Here is a 20,060-nt window from a genome sequence, read left to right as displayed (position 1 = left end):
TGCACTCAAAACTTCACTAAGTACGCTGTCATTTCATGTGTGTAATTCCTTTACATTTGCATACACTCTCCTACTGGATGTATAGTAACTGTATGTATTATTTAACCCCTGGGTTTATGTGTTTTTAATGGTTTAATGCTTCATTTAAAGCGGAACTAATAAAAACCAATATATTTTTTCACAGCAGCAGCTTCTTTATGAGATAAAACCACACCATGAGTCATTGTTTTTAAAACTAAAACCGTGTCCTTTTTAAAGTGCTCCATTTATCTCGCAAAAATCACTGAATATATCCTTTTTATTCAGTTTCATCCATTTTTTAAGTGCTGCGTGAGGGCGAGGGAGAGGGAAAGAGAGTGAAAAGTTCATAAAGTGACAATCTTTTATACCTTCCTGCTTCTGCCAGTGATCATTAAAACTGCTCAGCGCTGCTCTGGAGAGCTGTTTACATGATCCTAACTCCGTTTGCTGCTTGATGTGATCGCTGCTCCTATATCATGCAAGGGAAGTGTGAAGCTCAGCAGAGTCACACTATAGAAAAAAAAAGCATCTGGAGTTTCCACTTGGTCTAAGGGAGAGAGGCAGAGGCAGAGATGGCACACCACTCAGTGAGAGTCTGAAATGAATCCAATTTCAAGCTGCCAGGGGAGTTCTGCCCGGTCCAGCTTGAGGACGGTGTCTTGCTTGCCTGTCAGTCAGGACGTTTTAAAATTTGACTCCAAAGGACGACTCCTCTCCTCAGGCGCCTCTCAGATCTGACCGGGGGTGACGGCCTTGACTAGCCGGCAGCTAAAAAGCCTCTCCTCAGACACTGAGCTAAGTGAGAACAGGGACACTGGGATTTATCCGTCCAATCCCTGCTGCTCTGGGCTGAGGAGGACACTGAGACCGACAATCCACTCAGACGTGACACTCAAAGGACAGAGGAGCCCACTGAGAGCTTGAACTTACAGGCTGCTGCCAAGGTGATAGAAAACAGGGGCTTAATAATGGAGTCCAACTTCATTTTTGGGGAGTTATTTTTGATCTTTTGACTCCAGTACAATTGTGAGACTTCTGTGACACTGGTGCAGACATATCAATGATTCACATAATAAAACTGGGGTTAGAGCAGGTCACATGCACTGTGGTGTAAAGAGACAAAGAAGTGAGTGCTATAAACTGGTGGCTGCCAATTTTTGTCAGGACCCTCTAATGGGTCACAGGTGAGCAGCAACCTATGAGGCTGCAGCGAAGCTAAAAACTGCAGTTCATTGAATGGCCACTTGAGGCTGACTCACAGGGAGAGTCATAGCCCATGTTAAAATGTCCAACTTTACAGCAGAAATAAAAAATTTGCAGCCTGGTACAGCAATGCTTTTGGTCTCTAAAGCATTGCTGCTAAATTCACACCCCATCCTGACAGTTGTCATGGATGGGGTGTGAATTTGGGGTGTGAATTTGTATATAAATCACTAGTTTAAATTTAATTAAGGCATAAAGTTATGCTTAATTAAGGACCATGGAGGGGACGGTAGTGACGATCTGATGATGTATGAAGTGTGGAAAAACAGTACAAAAGACTGGACCAAAGAAACAAGTGCATAACATGGCACCATTCCTGTCACATTGTGGTTGATCTCAACCTCTGCTCAGAAGATGAGGAGCTCTCGGACCTCCCCAATATGAAGACATTTTCAACCGCTCTTCCTCTTTGAGTTAGCTGCTAACTGCTTCTAGCTGCTTTTTAAATCTCCTGGTGGTGGGTTTCACACTTTAAACAAATAGGTCAGCACACCAAGTAGCTCCTGTTTTGAAGGATTTTAATGCAGAGTGACGTTTCAAGCCACACACCTCAACCTCAGACTTCTAATACGTGATAGAAAGTTGCCATCTTAAAAATATGGCGGCAGCACTATGGGTATTTTAGAAGGCAACTTTTTGTAGCAGAAGTCTGAGGTAGAGCTGTGTGGCTTGAAATGTCATTCTGCATCAAAATTCTTCTGTTTTCTTTCTGTTTAATTGTTTATTCATCTGTGCATTTTTTCTATTATTATTTGTCTATTTATTTGTCTGCATGGTGTTGTTTTGTCAGTTACAAAAAAAGTATACTTTGCAAGTGGCTTTGCACCTGATGATTTTTTTTTCTGAATTTAAATAAAAAGGAAAAATTACATTAATCCCTCTAAATGGGAGCTACTTGGTGTCCGGACTTATTTGTATTAAGTATGAAACCCACCGCCAGGAGATTTTAAAATTTAAAAAGCAGTAAGTAGCAGTTAGCAGCTAACTCAAAGAGAAAGAGGCCTCTTTGGCTTGCTGGTCACTTCTGGCTCCAAAAATCCAAAATTGGGATGGCAGAAATGCTTAATTTGAGGTTTCAAAATGGAAGTCCACAATCCAGTGGGTGACATCGCATGTCCATTATTTTTATACAATCTATGGTCACAGGTTGAATCTGAGGTGTCACTAGATGATTAAAGTGATAGGAAAGAAGAAAAAAAAACAAGTGACATATTTGGTAGTTTCACCACTTTGAGCCTTGAAACAATCCAAGAAGTTCTGAAGCAAAAATCAGTCTTTAGTAGAACTGCTCATGATTCATAGACGACCTGTGATGAGGGACCACTGCTGCTGTTTACAGGCATTAGCTGTAATTCATTAAAGCTGGGCCCTCTTGCTCTGTTAGTGTCCCAAAATCCCCAAATTTCCTTTCAAATTACTGTTAATATACTGAAATTTAATTATGCAATGAAACTTTAGGTAAAAGTTCAAGCAGGAAATACAATTATCATTCTTGTTTTATCATCTCTGGAGCTCCACTGGGTTCCCTCTCAGCTCATGAGCATCTCAGCTAAAGGATATTTAAGCTACCTTACCCATTTCTTCTCTCCGCTGTAACTGCAGTCTGTGCTGCTATAAATCGATCTACTAATCAACAGAGTTAATGCAAAGGTCTCTTTAGGCGAGGCAGCTTTATTTGTGTAGCACATTTCATACACCAGGGGAGTTCAGTGTGCTTCACAGGGAAATAAAAATACAGCAAAGGTAAAAGTGTTATAATTACAAAAGTGCAAAAGTACCACCAAGCAATTAAAGAGAAACAACGTTTAAAATGCAGTTTGAATCAAGTGAAAATAAAGAGACAAAAGAGCACAGCAAATAGTCTTACATTTACAGTAGATACATGATTAAATTAAATTTAAAACGATTGAATTAAGCATTCTTTCACAATTGAAGCTGGCAAAAACAACTCCATTATGGAGGTTCATATACAATTTTTTATTTTAAATGTCCCACGTTCAGGAAATAGTTGTTTAATACATTTTTATTTAAAGTTCTCAGTAGAGTTGGGCACTGAACTGAGCAAATTACCCAGTACTGATTCATGTTGGTGCAGTGGTTAGCACTGTGGCCTCACAGCAACAGGGTTCCTGGTGGGTGGGGTGTCCAAACCCCTGGTGCTGGGGAGCCCCTCTGTGAGGAGTTTTCATGCGCTTCCTGTGTCAGCGTGGGTTTCCTCCAGATGCTCCAGCTTCCTCTCACAGTCCAAAGACATGCAGGTTAATTGATAACTCTAAATTGTCCGTAGGTGTGAATGTGAGTGTGAATGTTGTCTGACTCTATGTGTCAGCCCTGTGATAGTCTGGTGACCTGTCCAGGGTGAACCCTGCCTCTCACCCAGTGTCAGCTGGGATAGGCTCCAGCTTCCCTATGACTCCTAACAGGATAAGTGGTTACAGAAAATGAATGAATGATTAATTCACGTTAAATCAGTTGGTGCCAAATGTCTGTACCTGTGAGCGCTTCTCGGTGACAACGCTGGGTTTTGAGAGGAGGTGGAAATGAGGCGAAGTGCCCTGAAGCCAGCAAGAGAGCTCTGAGGCCTGCAACAGAGCTTCGCATAGCTGCCAGATTCAACTTCAGACATTAGACAATAGCGCTGTAAAGCAGGGAAGCCAGCCTGTGAGCTCTACAGCCACTCCTTCGACTCCCAAGCGTGCCAAAACAATCGCTGCAGCACTGATCTGTCGTGGTAGTTTCAGCATGTGGTTCATTTTCTTTTCTATATTCTTTTAGCAATAGTCTACTATCACTGCTGGTCAAACAGACACACACACACACACACACACACACACACACACACACACACACACACACAAATAGAGACAGAAGATTAGCTCTATGTGTAATTAGAAAAGAGCAAAGGAGCAGAGCTGCTTTTATTATTCGCTACACCATCCCTTCAGCTTAATCAAAAATAACGTTCTTGTTATTATAGAGAAAGTAAAGTACTGAAAACAGGGATTATTGGATACTGGTGCCAAATTACAGGTATTGATTAAAATGTGAACTGTACCCAACTCTAGTACTCTGCACTGTGGTGTTTCTGCTTTGAGCTTTTCTGTTAATAAACCAAAATACTATGAAAAAAATAACCTGTAAGATTATTAACAACATATCTGGAGTATTACAGTCGGTAATGCACTTGGAGATCAGATGTGACTGCGCTGAATTGGCGGCCATGTTTGGATTCTTCATCCGTTTTTAAAACATTAGAAGTAAGAATATCCCCAATAATGACACGAGGAACTGGAAAATGTTCTCTGTGATTTTCTTAGTGATCTATAAGCACGAAACATATACTGTGAACCGGATATATATATTTTTTATTATTTAACTGCACCTCTGTGTGTGTGTGTTAGTCCTTGAAGACACTGTGGCTGTTGAGAAGGAAAGTAATCACTCAGACTAATTATATTAGCACAGATTAAAATGTCCTCAGCCTTTTAAGGAATAATTACAACCATGCCGGGAAATGCAGGCTGCACCAATCCAAAACCAATCCTCAATCCTTCACCGTGGGCGGAATTTATGCTGCTGCTGCGTCAATGTACTCTATAAAAACCAAACATAAAACTTAATGGGACACTTGATGGTAAAGTAACAGATCGACAAACATATGTGATATACTGTAACACAGGGCGAAAGGCTAAAGGGTCACTTCAGTATTGATCGCTGCTGTTTCTCACACCGCCTGTTTCCTTTTCCAGTTTTATGTACGGAGAGCTGACGGACAAGAAGACCATCGACAAAGTCAGACAGACCTTCGACAACTATGAGTCCAACTGCTTCGAAATCCTGCTGTACAGAAAGAACAGTGAGTGCCAGCTTGCTTCATTACTTGACACTGTCTCTTGACACGAGGATATAAAATGAGAGCTGACCATTATTTCCATTATCCAGTAAGTTCTCTCTTTGATTAACTGTTTTGACAGAAAATGATAAAAAAAAATGCTCATCAAAGTTTCCCACAGCCCAGCATGACGTCTTTTTCTTGCTGTTCCCAAACAACAGTCTAAAACCCAAATATATTCAATTTGCATGGATTTAAACACAGAAAAGCAGCACATTATCACTTAAACGAAGTTTGCACCAGCAGATGTTTGGCATTTTCCCTTGCTGGATTACTGAATCGTCTTCTAATCATTGTCATTAATCATTTTCAGCACTAATGCCCTGTTAACCTTCACACTAAAGCTATCCCTCAGTTTAGTTATGTAGTTATCCTTTTAAAATTTTGTGTAAATCACTTTAAATTTGACTTTTTAACAGGAACTCTGTGCGATATTCAGAGTGTATCTATGATTCAGAGGTTGTCTCCCCATGGCTCTTAACATGGAGGTGACTGAGCCGGCAGCTAGTATTTGATGATGCAAATAGCTTGAGCAGTGTTTACAAAGGCAACAGTGTTGACAGGGCTAACATTGATGCCTGGGGGGAATCTGAAAGGTAAGCGTTACGCTTCGGTAGTACCGCAGTCTCAATACGAGGGGTAACCGCCAAATAAGCTCAGTGCAAAGTGATGGCAGTTAGCTAGCCATTGGGAGTGTGTATTTGTTCTCTGATCAGGACGCCATTACTCCACTACATCTTTACACAGTAAATAGTGGTTAGCTGCTATATTGATGCTCTGAATATCATGTAAATAGGCAGAGGTTGCTGAGGTAGTTAAAAAGCTCCCCAGCAGCAGATGAGATTTGCCCTGAGATGCTGAAGGCTCTGGATATTGTTAAGTGCAACACACACCGCCGCCGTACGCTGCGCGTCAAAACACCCGCCTCCATTATATTCTATGATCCAACCCACACTGGCGCCGGCCGACGTGCCGCGCCGCTCTGCTTCAGCCCACTGCTCTATTTCCAGCGCGGCCGGTGCTCATGGCGGCGCTGTGAGAAAAGCCTTTTATATACGTCTCGTCTCGTAGGATCAACTGCAGTTGTTTCAAATTTTTAATAAGTCGACTTTGATAAGAAACTCACCCGTGAAATTCAAGTTGTTGTTGCCTCAAAGTTTTTCCTCTTCTTCTTTTGTTACTAGCAGTTGGCAACTAGTGTAGGTACAGCCACCTAGCGGGCTGGGGTGGGAAATACATGTTGACGGTGCCGCTGCGCGCCGCTGCCAGTGTGTGTTGGGGGGCGGCCCTTGACGGCCACAGTGCTGCGCTGGCGGCGGTGTGTGTTGCACTTTAGGCTGTCTTGCCTGACATGCCTTTTCAGTGTCGCGTGGAGGTCAGATACGGTACCTGTAGAGTGGCAGACTTTGGTGGTGGTCCCCATTTTCAAAAGAAAGGGAGGGTGTGCTCAAATTATCGAGGTATCACACTGCTCATCCTTCCTAGTAAAGTTTATTCCAGGGTGCTGGAAAGGAGGCACTGACCGATTGTCAAACCTCAGACTGCTGAACTCCAGATTCAGAAGGAGCAAGGCAGATTCCATCCTGGTCGTGCAACCCTTGCGGGCCTGCTTGAGGGGTCGTGGGACTTTGCCCATCCAGTCTAGACTTACAACCATGTCCCGCGGAGAGGAAGGTCTAGGGTGCTTTGCTTGACCTGCTGCCCCGCTGCCCCTGCAACCCAGCCCTGGATAAGCTGATGAAAATGGATGAATATGATGTAGAGCTTCTCTAATAATACAGATTGTGTTATTGACCTATTAATGCCATACTCTCATCCGAGGCTTCTTGGTGCTAATAGGTCTTTCTGCTTTTTTAAAGTTTATCCAAAGAACTAAAAATGACCAAGCTATCATTGTTCTGGCTCCTTGGCTCTTTTTACCTCTTCTTTTAAAAGGGTTTTTTATAAAGTAGCTGCCATTATGACCTGACTCCAGTTCTATAGAACTGATATTTCAGCCCACAGCTTCACTGTTCATTCACTGCACTTGCAGGCAGCTGTTTTTAGCCAACTGGCTCTGATACACCCACTGTACACTATACCTGCTCAGCAGCAAACGGCACTCAGGCCCAATAAGAGACCAGCTGGTGAACATAGTGAAGCATTTAGCAGCTGAAGAGTTAGTGGAGACAAAAAACAGAGCTAAAAGAGATTTGATTTATTTATTTATTTTTATTTATTTTATTTATTTCGAACATGTAAACCATACAGCACTGAAATCAGACAAAAAAGCAAGTGAACAAGAAAATAATACTATTAATAATAGAAAATAATAATAAAAAGAACAAAACAAACGACAAACAATTAAAAAGAAAAGTTACATCCAACGTAAGTCAACATGCTCGAAAAGGAGTAGAATGAAGTAAAAACTTTAATTTTTGGACTTACATCCATCAGCTGGACACAAACACCACTCCAGTGGGACTGCTGGATGTGTAAATAAGCAAATATTTGGAATGAGTCTGCCATATTACTTTAAAAGGTGATAATATGTCTGTGTTATGTTCACAGCTGATTTCTGCTGCCCCCAAGTGGCCAAAAAAAATCTGTCAATGCGGGTTTAACAACTCATAAATCTGCAGGTTCTGAGGAATACTGGTGTTAACTTTTCTTTTGTGTAGATAGATTTTTTTATGCCAATTCTTTTGTCGAAATATCCTCTATGTTTTAAGATTTTGCCATTTTTGCTGATATTAAATTTTTTTCTTTCTTATGTTGTGATTTTTTCGACTTCCTCTTGACGTCCTTGTTCAATTTATTCGTCCTCTACAAGTTTGAGGTTGGGTGATTTACTGCTCATATCATATGCCAGATAATGGACAGATCAATGGATAGAGGTTAGATAAAACCCTTAAAGTGAAGTGATGAATGATTTAATAAATCTTAATGTAAATGAAATAAAAAAAATATGGATGAAATAAAACTTCAACAGGTCGACTAGCGTTCGAAAAATAATTCTTCTATCCAGTGTGATGGAGCAGTATTATGGTGAGTAGTAAATTCTGGATCAGCAGCGTCGATGAGGACCACAATGGACAAAGTGTGCGGACAAAAACAGTGTTGAATGTTCCTGTCTCCCAAGTGTGATCACCCATAAGCGCAAAATGTGAGGTGTAGGAGTGCGAGGCGGGGATACTGAAACTGTAAAAAGTGAAAGATCAGTTTTAAAGTGGCTCAAATTTGCTGACACATCATGAAAAATGGGGCTCTTTTGGAGGCTGGGTATAAACGAGATGGATGATGACTACGAATAACTTGCGTCCACAGAAATTATGGCATAAGGTGTGTGTAACTTTGTTGAGCTTTGGCTCCCCCGAAAGTCTGTAAGGAGGTAGTAAAGTCACGAAAACTTCAACTCGTTCGAGGCTCTTGTGTACAAAAAGAACAATGAGTTCCTTTAGAGTTATAACTTTAACATGAGGTTGTTAAAACCACATCTGTTTGAATATGGTTATTCTCAACAGCGTGTAAGAAATGATCAACATCGTGTTCATTGACAATAAGGAGAGTAGAAGGATCAAACTGTTCTTCATAAAGATTTTTGGGTACAGGTGCACTTCATTGTTACTTGTACTGAAAGCATAAAAGGATCTGTGCTACAGAATGTAACAGCTCAATTTTCATTATGTTCATCTCTAAATGTCATCTAACAAATGTGAGATGAATGTTGATTTTTGATAAATGTGATACTTAAACTGTGCCCCTATTCCAAACTACATACACTCACCGGCCACTTTATTAGGTACACTTGTTCAACTGCTTGTTAAGAAAAATAGCTAATTAGGCAATCACGTTGGAGCAGCTCAATAAATTTAGGCATGTAGACATGATGAAGACGACCTGCTGAAGTTCAAACTGAGCAGGCTGTGGTGTTTAAACCATGCTCAGTTGGTACTAAGAAAATCTCCCCCACACCATTACACCACCAGCAGCAGCCTGAACAGCTGATACAAGGCAGGATGGATCCATGACGCCAAATTCTGACCCTACCATCTGAATGTGGCAGCAGAAATCCAGACTCATCAGACCAGGCAACGTTTTTCCAATCTTCTATTGTCCAGTTTTGGTGAGCCTGTGTGAACTGTAGCCTCAGTTTCCTGTTGTTAGCTGACAGGAGTGGCACCTGGTGTGGTCTTCTGCTGCTGTAGCCCATCTGCTTCAAGGTTGGATGTGTTGTTGCTTCAGAGATGGTCTTCTGCACACCTTGGTTGGAACCAGTGGGTATTTGACTTCCTGTTGCCTTTCTATCATCTTGAACCAGTCTGGCCATTCTCCTCTGACCTCTGGCATCAACAAGGCATTTTGGCTCACTGGATATTTTCTCTTTTTGGGACCATCCTCTGTAAACCCTAGAGATGGTTGTGTGTGAAAATCCCAGTAAATACTCAGACCAGCCTGTCTGGCACCAACAACCATGCCACGTTCAAAGTCACTTAAATCACCTTTCTTCCCCATTGTGATGCTCAGTTTGAACTTCAACAGGTCGTCTTCACCATGTCTACATGTCTAAATGCATTGAGTGGCTGCCACGTGATTGGCTGATTAGCTATTTGCATTAACAAGCAGTTGAACCTATCTGATAAAGTGGTAGGTGGGTGTAGATGCATTGAATCCTATGACATTTGTGGAGCAGATTAACACTCAGGCAGTTGAGGGTTGAATAAAGTGGATAGTGCGACATCGACGTAGCTTCCTCTATTTTTGTCTCTCCGTTCTCTCAAAGGTCAGCTCTGTCAGGACAGCTTTCTCATGGTCAACAGTGCAAATATGGGTGTCAGAGTTGACAGGAAAATGAATCAACAACAATTTCAGCAATGGATAAATCTTTTAGGTCATTTATACCAAACAAAAAACAGCTACTGTTCTCTAATTTCAGCCTCAAATGTGAGTTTGCTGCTTTTCTTTGTTTATATCTTTACAAAGTTTTTCCACTGTTGATTGGACAAAAAAGGCATTAAAAGACGTCATCTTGTGCCCTGGGAAATCTTCACTGGCTCCTCACACTGTGCATCGACTAATAATCAAAAAACATATTAACAGACCTAATTGGGACACAGCTAAGATTGTCTAATGTCTCTGCAGGAAGTCCAGTGTGGTTCTACATGCAAGTTGCTCCCATCAGGAACGAGAACGACAAGGTGGTTCTGTTCCTCTGCACTTTTAAGGACATCACTCTCTTCAAACAGCCAATTGAAGACGAAACCACTAAAGGTGAGTGTTTCTCTGCGACAGGCAGGTGGTTTTATTCCAAGAAGCTCCCCAAAAGCATCTCTCCACAAGTGGCAAACTCTCTCTTTGTTTTTGATGATTATGTTTGGCAGGATGTCTGTTTTATTATTAGATAATTCACAGTAGAATTTTAAAAAGGGTAGAGACATGATGTGGGACCAGAAATCTTTGATGGATTTGAAAACCTGATGTTCTGAGTACATGATGTGCAGCTGAGTGTACTGAACCACTAGAGAAGATGATTTTCACGGTGTCTCTGTTTTAGTAGATAGTACATAGTAAAGAGTTACAGGAGAGAAGGAACAGTACGGGGGATGACATGTGACAAAATTTGTGAGTGGGAACCAAATGAGTACATGGCTGCAAAATGTAATGCCAGTTGGCATCTGACGGGACATACAGTTATTGTTCATCCTCCTCCTTTGGCTTCTTGTTCTTCTTCGCTTGTCATTTTCAGTCTCTGGCTTTTTATTTATCTCCTTTTTTGTGCTCTTCCATTTTTTCTGCCCTATTCTTCTCACTCATACTGATGTCCATCTCAGTCTCTGTCTTGACCTTCCTCTTTATCATCTTTATCCTCTCTTTACGTTGTCTCGTTCCACTGTTACAGCTGTACTTTGGCATGCTAACATGCTAAACTAACATAATCTACATGTATGCATTATGCCTGTGAAACATCAATACAGTAAAAATTCAATTAGTAGCCTGGGCTTTATTTGCTCAAATCACTGAGGTCAACAGGTTTATACTTAGGACAGGCAGCAAAACTATTGCTCAGCAAAGATGGCAAAAAAAATCACATTTTTTATTTATTTTAATCAGTATGATTATACCTGTATGAAGTTTAGGCTTTGGAAAACATTTACAATTTATTCATTTAATCTAGCTTCAACAGACAAGGCGTTAGAGAGAGACAAAATTGTGACACTCTTTTTACAGCACGCAAGAATTATGGCACCCAGCATACCGACCCAACACCACTTTATCCTGTTAAAACAATACTCACAACTTAGATTCATTTTTATGAAAAACCCTCCTCATTCTGTTCATCAGTGGACTCTTACGGACTGATAGAATATGAATAGCTCACTGGGTTATCAAGGAATGGACACGTAATCTGACTTTACAACAGCTTCAGAGGAAGGTAGTCACCATTTTTTTGTCATGCCAGTAAATCTCAATGAATTACAGTCTTCTTTGGTGCTCATGGTTTCAATAAAATGAACTGAACAATTTCAGTTTTGGAGAATCTAACTTAGCTTACAATGTGTAGCATCTCCATATTAACAAACGTTTAAACATTTATATCTGTGTGCTAACTGTTAGCTCAGGTGGGTAGCCAACAACCAGGTTTTATACATCCAAAGAACTTCTATAAAAATGAGCTGTTTGGCAACCAGACCAGGCCTCTAATTGAGACAAGCCTTTATTTCAAAAAATGTGTAGGCACACCAGGGTAATAAAAGGCAGTGGGCATTTAATTGGGACTAGGCTTTTAATTAAAGTTCTGTTTAATTTAATTCAATTCAATTCAATTGTATTTATAAATCCCAGTCCCCACAGTCCTACTGTTGTGTCCCCCCATGTCGGCCCATGCCACCTGTGTCTCGGCTTAACTTTTGCTCTTGCGCACGCCGCAAAGACCACAGCCATCTAGCACCTATGTTCTGCACCTGCGTGAGAGGAGATAACTCTCATAACTAGCAGGTGGCAGTGGTTTGTATCGGTCATTCAAAAAGGGAAACCTGAAGACTGATAGGATGGATTCAACATGCTATTTAGCCAGTTAGCACATTTACAACACAACCCAATGTTGAAAGAACAAGGGATGTTTACCATGCACTAGAGAATGATAACACACACAGTTATGACCCATTTCTGCTGAACAGCTCAATGGCTAAAAAACAAATTTTACCTTTATATAACAAGACTTTAGTCAATTGTTTACTTTCCTCACTTCTATTTCTCTTCTTGTGCACTGAGGTGAACAGCCAATCAAAGCGCTTTCACTAATCGACAGGCTTCACTGCAGATTCAACATGCCGAATTGGCTGACAAGCCACCGACAAGGGCTGACGAGGGTCAGTGGTGCGGGACACACAGCAAAAACTATGGTGACAGATGCTCACCGACGGCCTGACATTGACAAACAGCTGGCAGTTGGCCTGGTGTGACAGGGCCCTCGGTCCTGTCTTCTTCTCTTTCCTCACCCTTCTCTTTATTGTCTCCTCTCTCAGCTTATTTTTTATTCCTCCAGAATCTTCTCCTCTTTCTGTTTTGGTTGGTAGTTTATCTTCCTCTTTACTCTGTTCTTCACCTCTCACTCATATTCCTCCTCCCCGATATTTTCATGCTCCTCGTTTGTATCATCTCATCCTCCTTTTTTCTTTTTATCCCCCTCTTGTTGATACTTTTTCACTCTCCTCCGTCCCCTTTATCATCCCCTTCATATTTTCTTTTGTCTCAATTGTTCCCCCTCTTTCTCCTTCTTCCTAAAACTCTCCTCTTCCTCCACCTCCTTGTGCTCCTTCATCTCTTCCACTTCCTCCTCCTCCTTCTCCCCCTTCTTCCTCTCCTGTCCTTTCTCTCCCACCGAGAAGTCTCTCAACATTTTTGCTGGCTGCAAATCTTTTCCCCTCCACTCTTTATTTCATCCCAAGCTGCGGCTGGATGAAAAAGAGCGAGTCAAGTCTTGTTTCCCTGCGATGCGGGAACGTCTCGAGCTGTCAGGTTGTGTTTGAGGAGGTTGGGATGCTGTCAGGAATCACGGGAGATGTGGGTGGCGGTGTTGTCCTCTGTGCCTTGACTGATACACAGTGTCAGCTTCCTGCCCTGGGAGTCGTTGTCGGCGTCGCTGAGCGGGTGTCTTTGCCCTTTGACAAGGATCCCTCACCCTTCCCCCGTCCCCCTTCTCAATGCACACACAAACAGTATGTAAACACGTGTGCACACATGCAGAGTTACGACCCCCTTCCTCCCCCCTGCCGCAGAGACCTGCTCTGAGTTGTCGTGTGATTTGTTTATTCATTCATTATGTGTGCTCGGCGACATGTGAACAACTTGGGTTGAACATGCAATTAGAGCTTGACTGGAACTAACATTGTCACATCAGTGTGTTGACGTCTTTGCCAGTTTGCTGCTGCTTCTGCTGATGGTGTGAGAAACTTGAGATTTCTCTCTCTCTCATCCGTGAGTTGAGAAAGAAAAAAACTTACCAAAGGTCAGCCAGCCACATTTCAGTCAAAGTAACAGTGCAAAAGCCACTCAAGAAACTTACAGGGCCATATTTAAGTGATCTACTGTATAGGGCATGGACTAAAGCAGTGGTTCCCAACTGGTCAAGCCATGTGGTCCAGATTTCCTTTTCCCTTATTAGTTCACGGTCCACACAGTGTAATACATTCAGTGTCATACTTGGGTTTGGCCATGCCGTCTTGCTAGTTTGCTGTGTCTGTCAAGTAGCTGTCCACTAGTCACTCACTCTACAGCAGGAAACAGCTCTTTAAAATTGAAGCACTGTGCCGCAAACGTACTGGACATAAAAGTAAATTGTGTTTTTTTCAAGCTTGACACGTTTGTGGGTCATTTGGGATCCATTCAGAATGGACCCAAGGTCCACATTTAGAGTGCAAACCACCAGTTGGGAACCACTGGTCTAAAGTACATGGTGTCAGTGCATTTAAGGTGTTTCAAACTCCACTTTTGCTCGCCAAATGATGCATAATCTGGGCACAAAGTAAGGCACAAGAGGCAAAGGGGTTTTTATTTAGTCCCTCAATTAATCATAGGTCTGTTTTGGGCATAACATAAATTTAAACAATCACTGTCATCTCATACTCCCATTGAAAACCAGATGCCCTTGCATCTGGCGCACTGCTGTTTAGGTGGTGGATTTGACACATTGGAAAGGTGAGCAGTTTTCTGCCAAGAGTAATACAGTAAGAGCAGTGATGTCACTGCAGCAAATATTAAGGACATTTAGGCAGCAAAACTAAAATCTGTAGTTTTAAACTTACGGAAGAAACTGGTCTAAACTTTAAGCTTCTGGTGTGTTAATGTTGCTCAGCGTCTCTTAATGGTGAGACAGACAACAGCTCAGCAGCTCTGCTGTGCTCTCTGCTACTTTCATATTTTACAGAACATATTAAATATTTCTCTCTTTAAACCATTCACGTGTCTTTATAAGTGTAACCAGCATTGTGTACGTGCATTGTGAACCTGTGCATCTACTATCTGAACAATGGGCCCGTTAAATAGCAGGAAAATACTGCCCCATTCTGACTGTAGACCAGGTTTTTCTTGGTGAACGATGCAATCATTTTGTGCTGCCTAAAAATGGCAATACGCCACACCTTATTTTAAGACAGTGCACAGATGGGCACAGGTGCTATTGATACATTGTAGGGTGGCAGTAGCTCAGTCTATGGAAACCGGAGGGTCGTTTGTTTAAGTCCCCGTCCAGACCGAATATGGAGCGTGGATTGGTAGCTGGAGAGGTGCCAGTTCACCTCCTGGGCACTTTCGAGGTACCGAACCCCCAATTGCTCAGGGCACCTATCCAAGGCAGTCCCCCTACCCTGACATCTCTCCATTTAATGCATGTATAGACCCTGTTTGTACATGTGTGTGTGTATTTTGGGCCTGTGTGTATGACAGCAGTGTGAAAAACAAATGAATTTCCCCTTGGGGATTGATAAAGTATAGCTTCTTCTTCTTCTTCTTCTTCTTCTTCTTCTTCTTCTTCTTCTTGCACAACATAGGTGTTTGACAAAAAAATAACAGCTGCTTTGGTCTGGAAGGTCCTCATTTTGGAGCTGGTCATTTTGTGATTCATTTTTTGTTGAATGTTGGTCAGAGCTGTTTCAGTCCCCAGCGTGGCTTCTGATTCTCAGACATTTTGCAATGAAATATTGTTACAAATGAAAAGTTAACTGCACTATTAAACAGATGGCATTTTATTGAAGTCATGTACCTAATAATAAAAAGACTTCTTGAAACAAAAGCATGTTGGCAACAAGGCTGCACTTTGCCATTTGGGGTTTATTTGAAGCCAGTGAGTACCCTCTGTGTATTTCATTACAGTAAGGCTTGTTAGCGGCCACACTGAGGATGCAGCGTTAGCCTGCTGTGTCACAGAGCAGCGTACTGTGGGCTGCAGTATAACTCGCCTGGTGATCAGAGGGGTGGGAGAGGCCGTGTGCGAGGAAGGGAGATTCGCTGCTGCAGGCGTTGGCAGCTGAGTTTGCTCGTGCTGCAGACTGAAACTTTGCTCTCAGCTTTGTCTCTGGCTGCTCTGGCGGCTTGGCACGCCACAGCACGTCAGCATCAGCTGAGCGGGAGAGAGATCTGCTAAAGATGTCCATCCTCAGCTTAAAATAGATTTTAAAGTATCATCTGCACCCTGTGACCCTGTGTGTTCACGCCAGTTCTGCCTAAAATTGCCTCATCATTTTACTGTTCCTACTCTGCACTACATTATGTATTGTTGCCAGCACATTTAATGGTGTGCACGTGGAGTGAGTCACCAGCTGGGTTTCATCGGGTCAGCATGTAAAGAACATAGAGATTTGATTTAGATTGAATACCTTTTTGCTGCGTGCATGACCACTGGTTGTGGTTATTACAGTCTGGCCACCAGCAGCAGAGCCGATACTGTAAATGGTGTCAGCGTCATCAGTGTAGGAGAGCAGGGAGAAAGGAAAGAGGCACAAAGCTAAACATGTGGCAGATGCAAAAGTGAAATAAATAAATAAACATCATGTTGTCGTTTCCGTGCACAGCGGCGGTTTTTAGTGTTTGCTTTGTCAGCACGTGTAAAAGCTTCACAGATGGCAGGTGCCTCAGCCTCAGGCGAGACATCATTTCATGCAGACAGCTGATCAGAATGAGTGACGAGTGCTGTGGTAAGAACACGGGTGCCCCAGGCATTAAGCTGAAATATTCAACTTTTTAAATCTATGATTTTACTGTGTACTGTTGTAGTTGGAGTTTGTTCCAAGGCGCCATGATATTCACCTTAAAGATATTAAAAGTATTTTGCACTATGGAAGTTGTGAAGCTGGTTTTTGAGGATTAGGAATGTTTTCTTTAAAAATCTTCTTTAAAGGTGTACAATGCAGGATTTTCCAAGAAAACAATGTATAGGCTTAGACAGAAGTAATCCCTCTCAGTCATCACACATCTGGTGGTGTATTCGTCTGCAGAGACTCTGCCCTCTGCCTGTATTTTCTTATTTTCTGTGTTCACCAAAGCGCTGAGGTGAGGTCGAGCTTTATTCTACAGTAATAACCAGGTTCCAGGACGTAAGCTGTACTCATTCAAGAGACACAGTGCCAAAAAAATGTGAATATGGCGAGGTGGAAAACCAAATGAGGTTGGCTGTGATGTTCTCTTTTGCTTGGAAGTGTATTTACCAACAGTAACTGACAACCCTGCAAAGACACTGATTTAAGTCTAAATTCTGAATTCACACAAGGCAGCTACACTTGAGCCGGCTTTGGGCCAATGTTGGCTTCCAATATTGGACCAACACTTGAGCCAGTCTTGGTTCTTGATGCATAGATCACTAGTCCACCAACCAGTGGCCTGTTTCATTTTGTTTGTAAGACATATTTCACAACTTGCACTAATCAAAGCAAACGCCCATCATTCAACCCATTCACGAGCATGTAGAGGCCTTTCTGCATGTATGGTAAATGGATTGCACCTTTTTAGTCTTCCAACCACTCAAAGCTTTTTCACACTATATGTCACATTCACTCATTCACACACACAGTCACAAGCTGGTGGCCAAGGCTACCATACCTGGTGCCACCTGCTACTCAGTAACCATTCATGTGTTCTCACGCACCGATGGAACAGCCATCAGGAGTATTTTGGGGTTCAGAATCTGGCCCAAGGATGCTACGACATGCAGACTGGGAGAGTCGGGGATTGAGCCACTCATCTTCCGATTGGTGGACGACCCGCTCTACCTCTGAACCACAGCTGGCCCATATGGCTCACTGGATTTAGGCTGCTTTTGGTTGACACATCTTTGGCTGCCTGTGTCAGAACAGTCCCATCAAAAAGCAGCATTTGACAGCAGAGTGGTGATTATTTGGTGAATTAATCCTAATTTTCTTAAATCCAAACCACAAAAAAAGATTAATTATTGCCATTTATAGTGACACAGTGACCATATATATATATATATTTTTTTTTCTATTTAATTTTTTTAACAAAAAGACCAAAAGATTTAATATAAGTTAGCTGAAATTCCCCAAGTAAAACCCAGACAAAAAAATCACGAAATGTAATATGTTCTATCAGTTCTTATCTCCATACACAATTGTCAAAATGTTATTATGTATATGTTATTGTGTATTTAAAAGAAAAAAAAAACAGATTTATTTTGTCAAAGATATTTTGCCTTAAAACAATCCCACACTGCCCAATAACCCAATATATAGTAATAATAATAATGATATGTTTACCATGTGTGACTATTATTCCCAGAAACATTACCAGGGACCTGACCTCATTGTTTTCAATGGAAGCTACTGGGGATGCACAATGATACTGGCACGTCATTGGTACCAGCAGATATAAGCTTTACTAATTATAACTGAATTATTGGCATCGGCCTGAAAAAAAAAAAAAAAAAAATTCTGATGATAATAACAAGCCGGTAAGATGGCGCTTTAATTATGTAACTTTATCTAGTCCGAATAGGTAAAATTTGCACTGGCTATGGCTATCATTTAAGCCTTTTTATGTAGGATGAATTTTACATTTTTGTTTGAAACATTGAATAAAAATAAATACGGCATGTTTTACATGTAAGCCAAATTGAAGAAGTTATTTTGTATGGCCCACTGAATGTGAACATTTTGAGAAGCATTTTCTGTATCTGCCAGTGGACCATCACAAAAAGACTAGGCTTAACAATATGCTAATTCATTTACAGGAGAGACCTCATGTTCTCTGCAGCATTTTAGCTGAGAGCACCCAGGCTTATTACCTATAGTGACCTGGAGCCAATTCAATGTATCAGCATATAGAAAATCACATAAAAGAAGCTGCTCTGCAACTGAAGATATACAGGAAGCTACACAAAAGCCACTACAATGGTTTTCCTCCAGGGACAAAACATGATGAGGACTCAGAATAAAGTACTCTGTTGAAATTCATCCAATCTGCCCAATAACCCAACATATATACTAATATGCTCACTATGTGTGTAATTGTAATTCCCAGAAATATTAGCTGGGATATGACCTCCATGTCTCCAGTGGTAGCTGTCAGAGATGCTGGCTTTAAACTAAAATATTGGCATTGGCTCAAAATGAACATTTCTGCTTCTGTTAAAGGCCATTGGATGATGTAATAATTAGTTTAGTTAAAATAGGTAAAATTCACCTTGGTTGTGGCTAATGTCAGGATTATCTCAGGGAGAACATCATCCAAGTTGTTAAAGGAGGTTGAATTTTACAGTTCTGTTTGAAAATGTTTCATAAAACGAAATATTACAAATTTCAAATGTAGCCTGAGTTGAAGTAGTTTTCTTATTTTGCCCACTGTATGTGCACATTTTGGAAAGCTTTTCACTGTAAAGCTCAGTTCAGACCAACCATTCGAGACGAGATGAAATTGTTTTAGAACATTGCAGAGAAAAGTTGCAGCGGTGTGAACTGGCCATCTGATGCTCGTTTTGTTTCTGTTTTTCACCGTTTGTCACTACTACAAATGGAACTGTAGCCAGTGTCTCACTGTCACTATCCTCATTCATATTTTAAGAAGCTACAAATTATATCCAGCCACAAAATAAACCTGAAAAGCTGCAAATCAGAACGGAGGTACAGAGAGCTGTTGCATAGAGATGATACACCATCTCATCTAGTTACACTGGTGTGAACAGGCAGGTTTTTAGAACGTTGTAGAACAGTGCATTGCAAGAAGTTGCCTGTTTTAACCCGTCTCATATTTGGTCTGAACCGAGCTTTAGACTGCATCCACCAATGCCACTCTTATGGCAATAAGAGTAAGAGTCCGACACAGAAGAGACTGGATGTCAGTAAGTTGGAATAAATATATCGGCATATATTGGCATTGACAGTCAGTCAAAAGGATATCGGATATCGGCAGAAATCCCAAATCATGCATCCCTAGGAGTTACAGCCGTGGTCACACTGAAACAAAATTGATGGCAAAGAGTATTATCTCACATTGTAAGTATGAAACAAAACATTCTGTTCCAAACATGTTAGGTGTGTGTGAACGCAGCTTTATATCCTAAACATCAGTTTCATCTGAAAAGGACAACACTGTTATCTCTCAACAACACACTTGAAAATTAACATTTTGCATGCTGTGTTAATGTGTCTGGACCTCACAGGTGTTGCGGAGTTAATTCAACCGAACATCTGTGCCCGTGTGATAACCTCAGTGACATACTGAACTCTCCTGCTCCCCCCTTCCTTTAACATCCAAGCCCGATTCATCCACTTCCACTGTGAGCAGCAAAAAGAATACCCACACTACTAAATGTTAAAGACAGGTGCTAAATATGGACAGTTTTTGCAGCTCGTGTGCCGATCAGATGTCCTACATATGTCTGTCTGTCTGTTTGAGGACA

At 41.5% G+C, this 20,060-nt stretch overlaps 1 protein-coding gene across 1 annotated transcript in view; it reads left to right on the top strand.

The window, feature by feature from the left end:
* kcnh5b (potassium voltage-gated channel, subfamily H (eag-related), member 5b) overlaps nucleotides 1-20,060 on the top strand; it is a 254,006-nt gene that overhangs the window by 20,901 nt on the left and 213,045 nt on the right. Inside the window, exons 3-4 of the mRNA XM_049596619.1 lie at nucleotides 5,034-5,140; nucleotides 10,298-10,426. Of these exons, the coding sequence (XP_049452576.1) occupies nucleotides 5,034-5,140; nucleotides 10,298-10,426 (236 nt within the window). The remainder of the gene's footprint in view (nucleotides 1-5,033; nucleotides 5,141-10,297; nucleotides 10,427-20,060) is intronic.

The sequence above is a fragment of the Epinephelus fuscoguttatus genome, linkage group LG14, assembly GCF_011397635.1.
Source record: "Epinephelus fuscoguttatus linkage group LG14, E.fuscoguttatus.final_Chr_v1".
In the NCBI taxonomy this organism is placed as follows: domain Eukaryota; kingdom Metazoa; phylum Chordata; class Actinopteri; order Perciformes; family Serranidae; genus Epinephelus; species Epinephelus fuscoguttatus.
Note: the sequence above shows the minus strand (reverse complement) of the source record. Positions and strands in the feature narration are given on the sequence as shown.